Source organism: Erpetoichthys calabaricus, chromosome 10, assembly GCF_900747795.2.
Source record: "Erpetoichthys calabaricus chromosome 10, fErpCal1.3, whole genome shotgun sequence".
In the NCBI taxonomy this organism is placed as follows: Eukaryota; Metazoa; Chordata; class Cladistia; order Polypteriformes; family Polypteridae; genus Erpetoichthys; species Erpetoichthys calabaricus.
In genome coordinates this window covers 128454576-128467615 of record NC_041403.2, presented here as the reverse complement: position 1 = coordinate 128467615, position 13040 = coordinate 128454576, and the positions used below count along the sequence as shown (strand labels likewise).

Genomic DNA, 13040 nt, shown 5'->3' with positions numbered 1-13040 from the left:
AGCAAATTACAAATAAGTACCGATTTAAAATAAATAATATATAATGTGGCTATATGTTTATCTTATTACTTTAAAATAATGCTTACAGGCTTTGCTTCTATGGGACTAACAAACACTATTTGTGAAGCTTGCTGTATAACTACTGACTTCCTGTAATTAATTATATTTCCACTTCCTTACAACTATTTACATGAATATTCCTAAAGTTATGTTAACATTCCTTTAAATAACAAAGTGTATTTGTAATCTATTTCTCTTATGCAAAAGACTATTATTTCCATATAATTTCTTTGTTAATTTACTGTAGCTTTTAAAATATTCTGAGCCTAATATGTTAAGGAAACAAACCAAAAACATTTTATCTTTCAACATTATCTTGTAAACACTGATTACACTTGCAACATTCACAAAGCTTTTCTTCACGTCTTGTCCTTTCAATCACTTCTAACTATTCTCAGTTCTTGCTTGACATCAAATGGAGATTGTGCTGTTTCAGTAACTACTTCGTTAATTTCATTTTATAAAGACAACTTTTTAAATAATTTAACGATATCTTAATTGCATTTAAAGATATTTTAAATTATTTAGTGATTTTTAAATGATATACAGATAACATTAAATGTTTTAAAAATATCTCTAAATGATAGCATGGCTTTCCAAAGCCCCATGGCTTTGGAACAGTGTACATTTGTTTATTAGTAATACTGCTTCTGTTAGTGCCTTTAAGGTCCAGGTCAAGACTTGATGTCCCAAGGCTTTTCTTGGTTCTTGAGCTCTTCATGCCTGTACCCCGGGCCCCCAATACTGATGCATCAGATCCCCCTGGATGTGGTAACATTAGCAAAGGAATTTGTTCAATTCTCCATGCAGTTTCTAGCCTCAGTTCCCTGGTTTCCCAGTTCTAGCCATCTCGGCTGGGTGACTACACTCTTCCTTTTTCAGCCGGCTTGGGACTGCCCTTGGCGGAACTGAAACTGGAAAACAACTAAGAGCATGCAATAGAGGCTGCAGTTTTTTTGACTGTTTTTCGAATGGGTATTGATGGAATATGTGAATCATGTCTCTTTTTAGGTAACTTAAGTTTCTACAGATGTCTCTAATATGGATGAATAGTAGGTAAAAATATATAAATAGAATAATTTAATATGTAGTTTAAATAGAATCATTTAATATGTAGTTGATGCCACAACCCATTGTTGTGGGCAACGGCACATACCGTCACAAAAAAAAAAAACAACCTGCTTATGATTATTCATTCACCAGCCTCTTTATTAGGCACACCTTGCTAATACTGTGTTGGACCCCCCTTTTACCTTCAGAACTGCTGTAATTCTTTGTGGCATAGATTCAACAAGGTGCTTTAAACATTACTCAGGGATTTTGGTCCATATTGACATGATAGTATCACTCAGTTACTGCAGATTTGTCACTGCACATCCATGATGCGAATCTCCTGTTCCACCACATCCCAAAGGTTTTCAATTGGATTGAGATCTGGATACTGTGGAGGCCATTTGAGTACAGTGAACTCATTGTCATGTTCACAAAACCAGTTTGAGATGATTTGAGCTTTGTGACACAGCTCAATATTCTGTTGGAAGTAGCAATCAGAAGTACACTGTGGTCATAAAGGGATGGACATCGTCACCAAAAATACTCAGGTAGTCTGTGGCATTTCAGTGATGCTCAATTGGTACTAAGGAGCCCAACGTGTGCCAAGAAAATGTTCCCACACCATTACATCACCACCACTAGCAGGAACTGTTGATACAAGGCAGGATGGATCCATGCTTTCATTTTGTTGATGCCAAATTCTGACCCTACCAACCGAATGTTGCACCAGAAACTTAAGACTCATCAAACCAGCCAACGTTTTTCCAGTCTTCTGTTCTATTTTGGTGTGCCATTGGGAATTGTAGCCACACTTGCCTGTTCTTCTCTGACAGGAGTGGCATCCAATGTGGTCTCCTACTGCTGTAGTCCAACTGCATACCCCAGTTGTAACAAGTGTTTATTTGAGTTACTGTTGTCTTTCTATCAGCTCAAGCCAGTCTAACCATTCTCCTCTGACATCAGATGGCATTTTTGCGCAGAGAACCGCCGCTCACTGGATATTTTCCCTTTTTCAGACCATTCTCTTCAAAACCCTAGAGATGGCTGTGTGTGAAATTCCCAGTAGATCAGCAGTTTCTGAAATACTCAGACCTGGTACCAACAACCATGCCACATTCAATGTCAGTTAAATCACCTTTCTTCCCCTTTCTGATGCTTGGTTTGAACTTCAGTAGGTTATCTTCACAATGTTTTCATGTCTAAATGCATTGAGTTGCTGCTATGTGATTGGCTGATTAAATGTTTGCATTAACAAGCAGTTGAACAGGTGTACCTAATAAAGTGGCCAGTGAGTGTATGAAATAATTATATTTCTTGTATTGAAAAAGAAACAAGAAGCTATTTATTTTAGCTATTTAAAAATATTTTTTGTTAAAAGTAGTCACTTAATAGCCTTAAATACTAAATTATGAGTTTAAGTAGTTTATCATTAGGAATTTATTTTATCTGCACTCTTTGAGTCATTTGTGCAGTTTTATTTTTAAAAATTAAGACATCTAAATATACAGAAATATAGTCATAGTCATCTTCCTAACATTCCAATAGTCATCTTCCTAACATTTCACAGCTTGTGACTTATTAACTTTTTTAGTGTTAACTTTGTTAATATTCTTTACAGGTACTTGAACAATTTACTGTGTCATGTTATTTTAAAATCTGACATTGGTTTTATTTCTCCAAGTTTATTTCACTCCGCATTAAGCCAAATCTATAAAGAATATATAGGTACCTCAAGTGTATCTCATGGCAGTTTGCATCATCTTTGTGCTCTGTGACTTATTCTTGACGTTTTGCTTCTTTTTAAACTTGTCTTTTTTGATTTACTGCAGTTTTTATTGTGTTCTTTGTAGCTTATTTGTTCAGTAAACCTTGGTACTTGCTTTTTTGAAAATAAAAGGGCACAAGTATAAAATAAGCACCAGCCTGATTTAGAAGCACTACTTCCATTTATGGAGCCTTCATGCACTAGCGAAAGATAACCAGTCTGTAATGATAAAACAGCAAATGTTTTGGCTTTTTATATGGGCCAATTAACAATTGTAATTCAGCAGCAGAAACAGGAGAAAACAAATTTGTAATCCTTGCCAACAAACAACCACAAAAATACATGTTTGAAATAAACAGAGAATAGAGTTTTTAAAAAAAGGCATTTGTTGTGCAACAGTTTCCAAGTTTGAGGGGGTGAGTATCGTGAGACAATTCACTGCATAGATTCTTCAGAACTTTGACTAGAGACTGAATGATGTGGCTCTTACTTTTTTTTAGTCCAGACTGAGTAATGTGACTCTTGATTTGTTTTTGTTTTTTTAACTCCAGTGATTAAATTACTGTGTTATTATGGTGATAGTACTATGAAAAAAAGACCTCTGTTAGTGGAATTAGTATTGTACCAAATATTTTACTGATGTAAGGTGACTTGTACAAGGAATGCTGAATCTTTTTTTAAGCTACATTAAATGAATTGAAGGTGCATTTTTGATTTCTTTTCAAAGCATCTATTTGTTTGTACCACTTTCAGGTCAGGAAAAAGTATCTGAGCAAGATGTCAATTATGGGAAAGTACTGGATTCACTTATAAGGCGAGACAGTGTTAACTCCATGGACTCAACTGTTTCCTCTGGCATTGGTAGTACAAGCACTCAGGCTTCCCTGGCTGATGACCCTGAGCAATGTGAGGTCATTAAACAGCAGAAGGAAGTAATAGAACGTGGTATTGAGTTGTAAGTATAGTATTTATTTTTAAGTTTGTTTTTTTTACTTAAGTTTTTAAATACTTGTGCATTTAAAAAATCTTCCAGTAGTTTTTCCTTGTTGCTGTACATAATATATTAACAGCTACACTTTTAATTTATTACACAAGCAATAGTATAAAACATTCATTGAAGCCAGTAAAGCCAAGTGTAAACATACATTTTTTTTTACTTAGGACATTGTTTTTGGTCAGTCTTGTACTACAGGTGCTTGGTAAACATAAAATTCACATTATGATGAATGGGTTTTTATCAAAACAATTATTCTAATTATGACAAAGTACCTGCTTCACTTTTTTTTGCAATAAATTAGAAGTTATTTCTCATTCCTCAAAACAACAGAGCCATATTTTAGACTACTTTGTTTCATACTGTATATGTACTGTATATACATCCATAAATATGTAAATGACTAGGAAACACTCAGACCTCTGGACCTCAAAGAAAAGTGGTTCATTCGCCTCTCATGAAACACAGCACCCCAGGCTACTGTTCCACAGTTACCACTACCATTATGGTGCTTAGTTGTCAGCCTATTCAATGTGTTTTTCTGCCATCAGATGTCCCTACCATTTTTTTCCTGACATGCAACATGCTTGCATCAACTGTGTTTTGTGGTCATGCCTATGCATACCGCGAGAAGGATCCAAAGCCCAGTAATGTGGTAGACGAAGCCTGTATATCCAATTCTTTTATTGTGCATCACTTTCTGTTGCACTTGTAGTGTATGACATATGATTGTAATGAAAATGATCAGTCGGCTTGTCCAGTTTATTTCACTGTTCTATTTCTGTCAGCAGTCCTACTGCACATCCTTTGTTCTTCTGTCACCCAGGGTGCATGGCCATGCCTCTCTTTGCGGTAAGAAGTATCTGAAGCTCAATTATATGGAGGAGGTGGCCCACACCTTCAATTCTTGGGTCATGGTTCAAAGCCCAGTGGTTCACAAGTTTATCATTTTATATATATATATATATATATATATATATATATATATATATATATATATATATATACCAAAATATCTTCTAAATGTGCTTATCAAGAGCAGAATCATGGGTAAGCTGTAGCCTATCCCAGCAAATGTCAGATGCAAAAAAAAAAAAAAAACACACTTAAGACCAATTCCCTTAACTAGCATGTGTCTTTGGACTGGGTGAGAAAACCCTTGCAGATATAAGGAGAACATGAAATCTCCATGCAAGCGCACCCAGGACATGAGCATAGGTTTCCTTACTGTGAGGTAGCAGTTCTTCCACTGTGCTACCATGCCAGCCCTTACCAGAATATTAAAGAACAAAATGCTTTCTCAAGAAAAATTTACCAACAAAAACAGATTTTTGACCTTGTGATTTACAATTTTTCATGACCTGTTCAGTCATTTTCCTTTATTCTTTTAACTCCAATATCTCTGTCTGCATAGGAACCTTATTCTCCCTTTCTAGACTCTAAGATGTCCTCTTCTTCTCTGAAGTTGCTTCACATTTTAACAGAGTAGCAAATGTGCATTACATTCACCAATATGTACCCACAAAAGCACAAAATAATAGAAAATCATGGCAAAAATCCATAGTGTGCAGTAATAATAATAATAATACATTTTATTTATTTGTAGTCGCCTTTCTAAACACTCAAGGACACCGAACAATAGACAGAACACAGATTATAAACAAAAGTAAAATACAAAAGTTAAAATCAGACAGAGCAATTGTAATCAAAGAGAAAACGCAATCTTAAACAAATGAGTTTTAAGTTTAGATTAGAAAAGTGAAAATGATTCAATATTTCTAAGCTCAGGTGGTAGTGAGTTCCGAAGCTGGGGAGCAGAGCAACTGAATGCTCTGAGAAGAGTGGATTATAGCAGAGATAAGGAGGACCAGAGAGGGGAAGCAGGCTTTGACTAGAACTGTAGGGAGGAGGTCCAGTTGACAGGTGGATGGCTTAGACTTACAGATAAGATCTGAGATTTCTGTTTGCCCAGTACTGGAAAGTCAACTTGTGTACTAAGGCTGTCCAATTAGCCAAAAAACAGGTTTGAATATTAAAATTCAACATATGTAATTATTCAAACTTAGGTTAATGATGCTGGGTGTAACATGTATGTTTGTACTTGTGTTATATATTTAATATTATTTTAATGGCCACAGCAGCTTCAACAACAAACACTAACTTAAAAAAATTCTCATAGTACTCAGGCAACTGCTGTTAAAAAATCACAATCCCAAGCATTTGCACCCAATACAAGGGAAGTATGACCACTGCTGTCTTATTTTCAGTCTACTACTGAAAGCTAGATGCTAGATAAGTTTAAACCGCACAGCCGGTTTGGCCTGGAAGCACTCTTTTATTCTCACTCCAGTTGCTCAACCCTTCCTATAGACGTGTCTTGTACCCTTATAAAAAGGTGCTTTCCTCTGAGCTCAACCATGCATCAGCCAGATATGTCATAATACGCTACCTAGGTGGTCCAAAAGGGCCCCAACCAACATTGTCATAAGTGCTTCATGCTTTTCAGTCTCACCAACAAGTAAATAAGATTAAAACTATTAATAATGTTGTAACAAGGCGCAGTGCTACTGTGTGTGCATTTAGGTCTCTTTTCACAACTGCTTTTATGGCTTATTTCTTCACAGGGATCGAGACAAATACCGGCATGTCAGTTAGTAAGACCGCAACAGTGTGGGAGTTGTGAATGATGTGAAACAACAGGCAGATCGAAGGCAGACTTGTTTTATTATTTTGGAGGTGTCGAATACCACGGCATTCAGGAAATAAACCGGTCGGAACCTTTGAACTCCACAAACAGTCATGATCGTCATGGTGTCAAGTCAGGCTCTGTGCAGTCTGTGTACTTTTTTTCTCTTTTACAGCAGTAGCAGTATTGAAATAAAGGTGGCCTGAATATTTCCAATTTAATCTCACTTTTCTTGGCATTATATACTGTACTAGCAAAATACCTGCGCTTCGCAGCGGAGAAGTAGTGTACACATATCTAGATATACATATACATATACATATATCAACATATATATACACATACATATACACACATACATACACACACACATACATATACACATACATACATACACGTACATATATATATATATATATATACACACATACATACATACATACATACACACACACATATATATATATATATATATATATATATATATATATATATATATATATATATATATATATATATACAGACACATATATATACATATACATATTTACATATCTACATATATACACATATATATATATATATACATATCTACATATAGATACATATCTACATATACATATATATATAGAGAGAGAGACATACATATATACATACATACATACATACATTCACACATATATATATATATATATTGTCAGAAAGTCCTTTGTCAGGTTGAATTTGAACCTCTAATGGCAGAATATTAAAAATCACTTGTGGCGCCTTTCCTACATATTTCCGGGTGAAAGTTCAGGCTTCGCACGTCTTTCGTCCCTTTGTTTGCTTGCTGCACGTTGTGGGAATAGTTTGTCCTTTTCTCTTATCACTTGAGCCATGCTGTGCGTCCTTGCGGAAAAGTAAGTTTATCATAGATAATTTGATATAAAGAGGTTCAAATGTTTGTTAAACTTACACGTTCAGAGTGTTAAAATGTGTATTTGTACGTAACGTTGTAACTTAGTGTATGTATTTAATTTGTTTACAGACCACAGCCACAGGAATTAAAGTACTTTCAGACTTCAGATTGTGCTTGCAATTAATCTTTACCTCGATATTGGAAAGGGGAGTTTACAAACAAAGTTGTACCACCGTGGAGTTAATAGCGACACGTGACCAGACATCTGATCGTGTCTAAGGTCATTTGGACTTTATCTCACCCGCATCTATTACACCAGCCTGTTGTACCGAGATCAGTTCTCATTTTTATGGTCCTTCAAGCCGGAATTTTTCTTTACAAGGATAAAGTTCAAAGGCAAATGGATAAGGAGCAAAACGCTGATGAGCTGAGCCCAGCTCTTCAAAGTAACACTTCAGATAAAGCGGACCTGATCAATACGGCAGGAAATGTTAACCCTTCAGTAGCTGGTCAGGTCAGTCCTTCTGTTTTATGTACTGAGACGAGTTACCCTCCTGAATGCACAGTGAGCACAACTTGCCAAACAAGTTCTGCCGCAGATGCACGCAGTCAGCAGTCAGTTCACCTCCGCATCCACCGGGAGACTCGCGCTCCACCCCAGCTAGAAGCCTATGAGGTGGGATATTACCCATCAAGACAAAAGGCACGCTCTGTTACAAGCTGCTCAATATCCCAACCGACTATTCCTCAGACGGCTTTGGGTTCCCATGTAGGTGACAGCGAGCGGTCACATCGCACTGTAAGTTCACAGCATAGTAATGTTACGCATTTGTCATTAAGCGATTCACAGTCTGCCTTTCTTAGAGAAAAAAGGAAACTTGTGGAACTGCAAGAACTCAGAAAACAAATAGAGGAAGACCTTAAAATAGATGAGCAATGTAGACTACTAGACACTCAGGCTAGAGAAGCATTGAAGGAAAGAGAGGCTATATCCCAGCAGTTGTCCCAGCAGCGACGTCTCCGAAGGGCTGAGCAGGACTTAGAAGAAGCACAAATGATTTCTTCATTTGTTATGGAAAATGAACGCAAAGGGATTGTGACCCCTACTGTTTCCCAGATCCCAAAGCACTTCTCAAATCTGTCAGCACCAACTAAAGATTTGCTTAATGTGAATGCAGAGCCCTTCACCATGTCCTATCCATTAGACCTGAGTGGCAGAAATAAGGATGACAGTGCCAGGGTCCCTACTGCAACAATAATGTCCCAAGACCACCAGGATTTTAGTTTTCCTATAATCAATACACCAATCCAACATGTAACAAATAATATGCAGAGTGGAAACGCCAGGCACCAACTGCCTGGGGGTCCACGACTTGTACATCAGCCTTTCCAGCTGGTGAATGTTCCTCCTACGATTTCTAACATGCCTACAGAATAACCCTTCCTGTCAAAGCCATCTGCCTATGCCCCTTCAGTACAAGTCGCACCCGATATGATGGACTTGCTTATTGCTTCATCATGTGGGATTCCTAAGCCGAAACTGCCATGCTTTGAGAGTTGCAAAGAGAGTGAATTTGCTCTCTTCAAAATGGGACTAGACAGTCTTTTAAATGGCCATCCCCATCTCACTGAACAGTACAAATACCAAGTGCTACTTGGATGTTTGAAATTTCCTGGTGCACACAAATTGGCCAAAGCATATATGCATTGCCCAAATCCATATTCGATTTCCCTGCAAGCGCTGAAAGAGAAATATGGTCAACCAAGGCAGCTAGTACAGAGTGAAATAGGAACAATACTTAATGCTTCACCTATAAAATTTGGGGATGCTGAAGCATTTGAGGACTTTGCCCTTTCAGTACATGCATTGGTTGGTATGCTTCAGGCTTTGGAAGGAGAAGGTGGTTACGAATTGAGGTGTGGATCACATGTGGATCGGCTTTTGAGCAAGTTGCCCCCTAGTTATCGTGATTGATTTGTGGAATATTGCTTTGCTCAAGGAATATTACAGTCCAATGCAGACTGTACCTACACACTGCAGGACCTTTCAGTCTGGCTACAAACCAAGTCCCGTGCTAAACGCATTTCGGAGCAAGCTGCTGCCCTGTATCGGGGGGAGACATTGAAGCATGGCAGAAAGGAGAATACAATTTCAGTCCGGAGAACAGAGCCAACCAACACAATTTACTATAATGCAGAGCCAGTTGCATTTCAACCGAATCCTCACTCCTCTCCTTCACTTAAAACGTCCAATGAAAAGCTCAAACCTTATTGCCCATTCTGCAATAACAAGGAGCACTATCTGAATGCCTGCACAGACTTTAAGAAATTAAGTGCTGAACAGGTTGCCAACTGGATAAGAGATAACGAGCGTTGTTGGAAATGTGGCCGTACACACACCCCTGACTCGTGTACGTTGAAGAAGCCATGCAACACATGCAAGGAGCTCCACCTTACAATTCTGCATGATACTGTTATGCAGAGAAGAGGGCAGAGTGTACTCATGACCGTAGTCAAGTCTGATGCCATATACATTGACCGGAACAGACGTCCACATCAAGTGTTACTTAAAGTCGTGAAGATTCTAGTACACTATGCTGGGCGTTCAGTTGAGACCTTTGCTGTCCTAGATGATGGATCGGAAAGGACCATTATCATGACTGCGACAGTCAGCACACTAAAGTTACTCCAAACCCCAGAGGTAATGACTCTTAGAACAGTCCGACAGGATATTGTCCGGATTCCTGGTAATGCAGTGAACTTTGAAGTCTCTTCGGTGAATGAACCCAACAAGAAATATACCATTCAACGGGCCTTCTCTGCAAACAGTCTGTGCTTGTCAGAATACTCATACCCTATTAATGAGTTAAAGAAGCGTTACCTGCATCTACGCAATGTACCATTACCTCAGATAGACCGGGCCTGTCCTTTGCTTCTGATAGGCTCAGATTTTCCCCAACTGGTGATGCCGATTCAACCAGTAAATTTTGGTCCACCGAATGCACCTGTTGCAGTCCATACTGCTTTGGGATGGACACTACAAGGGCCTGCAGGTCTAATCCAAGGACAGGGACAAGATGAAAGATGTATACTGATGAATGTCTCATCCCCCTCAACTGAACTAATAAGAAATGTAGAGCGGCTTTGGCAGACTGACACTTTACCCTATCTGAACCTGCAGCAGGTGACCCAGTCCAAGCAAGACCAACAAGCCCTGGACTTGCTTGAAACAAGGACTGTGAGAGTTGAGGTCCATGGGGTCAAAAGATATGCCACCCCATTATTGAGACGTTCCAGAAGTCCATGCTTCCTTGGTTCTCCAGAAGCTATGCTTCCCCACCTTAGACGTGTAGAAAGGTGTCTTATGAAAGATCAATATTTGGCTGACTTACATACACTGCGCATCCAGAAGCTTGTGGATGCAGGCCATCTCAGAATTCTGACTGAAAAGGAAATAAAATCACATGAAGAGGCTTGGTATATACCACATCATATGGTGCAGCATAATGGTAAATACAGGCTTGTATTCAACTGCTCCTATCAGAGGGACGGACTTGCCTTAAATGATCATCTGTTTGCAGGTCCAACTTTGGGACCCTCATTACTGGGTGTTGTTCTTCGATTTCGCCAGCATATAGTTGCCATATCTGGTGACATCAAGGCTATGTTTCATCAAATACATTTGCTACCTTCTGACAGGTCATTACTGAGGTTTATATGGAGGAATATGGACCGTGATAAGTTACCAAGTGTTTATGAATGGCAAGTCTTACCTTTCGGCACAACCTGTAGCCCTTGTTGTGCAACATATGCATTGAGAAAACATGCTCAGGACAATGAGGAAGGCTTTGAAGAGGTGTGGAATTGTGTTAATAAAGCTTTTTATGTGGATAACTGTCTGTACAGCTTACCGTGTATAGAAAGTGCCAAGCAGCTAGTAGATAAATTGTGTCAACATCTTTCTGAAGGTGGCTTTGAAATTAGGCAGTGGGCCAGCAATTTCACATCAGTCATTCAACATCTCCCAGATGAGGCCAGATCAGAGAATTCTGTATTGTGGCTTTCACAGCATGGCGAAGAGCCACTAGAGCCAACACTAGGTCTCCGCTGGAACTGTACCATGGACAGTCTTGGTTACAGATGTTGCCCAATTGAATGCATTGAGCCAACTAAGCGGAACATTTATAAGGTACTTGCCAGCCAGTATGACCCACTGGGGTTTCTCACTCCCTTTACAGCATGAGCCAAGGTTCTGGTACAAGACCTTTGGAAGACTGAAAGTGGTTGGGATGATCACATTACCCCTGACACCCTTGTGCAACGATGGCTTACCTGGGTAGAGGAGCTAGGCAGTATAAAGCATGTAATCTTGCCTCGCTGCTACATCCCACCATGTGCTGATACTCTCGGGGCTAAGAGAGACTTGCATGTATTCTGTGATGCCTCCGAGCGATTATATGGGTCTGTTGCTTATCTACGTACTGAAGATGAAAAGGGGGGAATACATGTTAGCTTTGTGATGTCTAGGTCCAGGGTAGCCCCCAAACGGCAAATCTCAATGCCTCGTCTAGAGCTTTGTGCTGCTTTAACTGGTGCTCAGTTAGCGCATCTACTTACCACAGAGCTGAGCTTGCCTATAGGGCAGGTACTCTTGTGGAGTGATTCCACTACAGTCTTGACCTGGCTGAAATCCGAATCCTGTCGGTATAAAGTGTTTGTAGGCACCAGAGTAGCGGAAATACAGAACTTAACCAATTTAGACAACTGGAATTACATAGCAACCAAAGATAATCCAGCTGATGACATTACCCGGGGAAAGAAGGAGCTTAGTGAGTTAAACAGATGGAGGAATGGACCTTCCTTTCTCAAACAGCCTATTAACGAATGGCCATATTCCTTGATTACTGGCCCACCTGAGGACTCCACTGAAATGAAGAATGCTACCTTTTGTGGAAGTCTTGTAATGGAGCAGCACACTAGATATCCAGATCCCAGTCTTTTCCAGTCTTGGAATGATTTAGTTAAGGCTACCATTCAGGATCTTCATGGGGCGGCTGATGGGAATTCAAGTGCTTATTCCTCAGCAGAAACCTGGAGGGAGACGGAAGTTGAACTCCTAAGAAGAGCTCAACAAAGCAGTTTCCCTGTAGAAGTCAAGAATCTTCAATCAGGAGTGGAAATACCTCTAAGCAGTCGCTTGAGGACATTATCACCAGAATTCGACCATACCGTGGGTCTCATTCGAGTCGGTGGCCGACTAAGAAGAATAGAGGGTTTTAATGAGGAAGACATCCATCCTATTGTACTGGACCCATGTCACCCAATAACTAAACTGCTCATTCAGAACTATGATGAAAAACTTCTGCACCCAGGCCCAGAGCGTGTGTTTGCGGAGGTAAGAAGAAAATATTGGATATTAAGGGGTCGTGAGGCTATCAGACGACATCAGCACCAATGTAGGGAATGCCAGCGTTGGCGTGCCACCACTCGGGCTCCAAAGATGGCGGATCTACCTCCAGCACGACTATGGCTATTTAAGCCACCCTTTTGGTCCACAGGGGTTGATTGCTTTGGTCCCTTTACG

General features: G+C 39.4%; 1 protein-coding gene across 1 annotated transcript in view; it reads left to right on the top strand.

Moving 5' to 3' along the window:
* LOC114658435 (brefeldin A-inhibited guanine nucleotide-exchange protein 2-like) overlaps window positions 1-13040 on the top strand; it is a 923594-nt gene that overhangs the window by 422476 nt on the left and 488078 nt on the right. The window contains exon 13 of the mRNA XM_051932465.1: window positions 3632-3833. Within this exon, the coding sequence (XP_051788425.1) occupies window positions 3632-3833 (202 nt within the window). The remainder of the gene's footprint in view (window positions 1-3631; window positions 3834-13040) is intronic.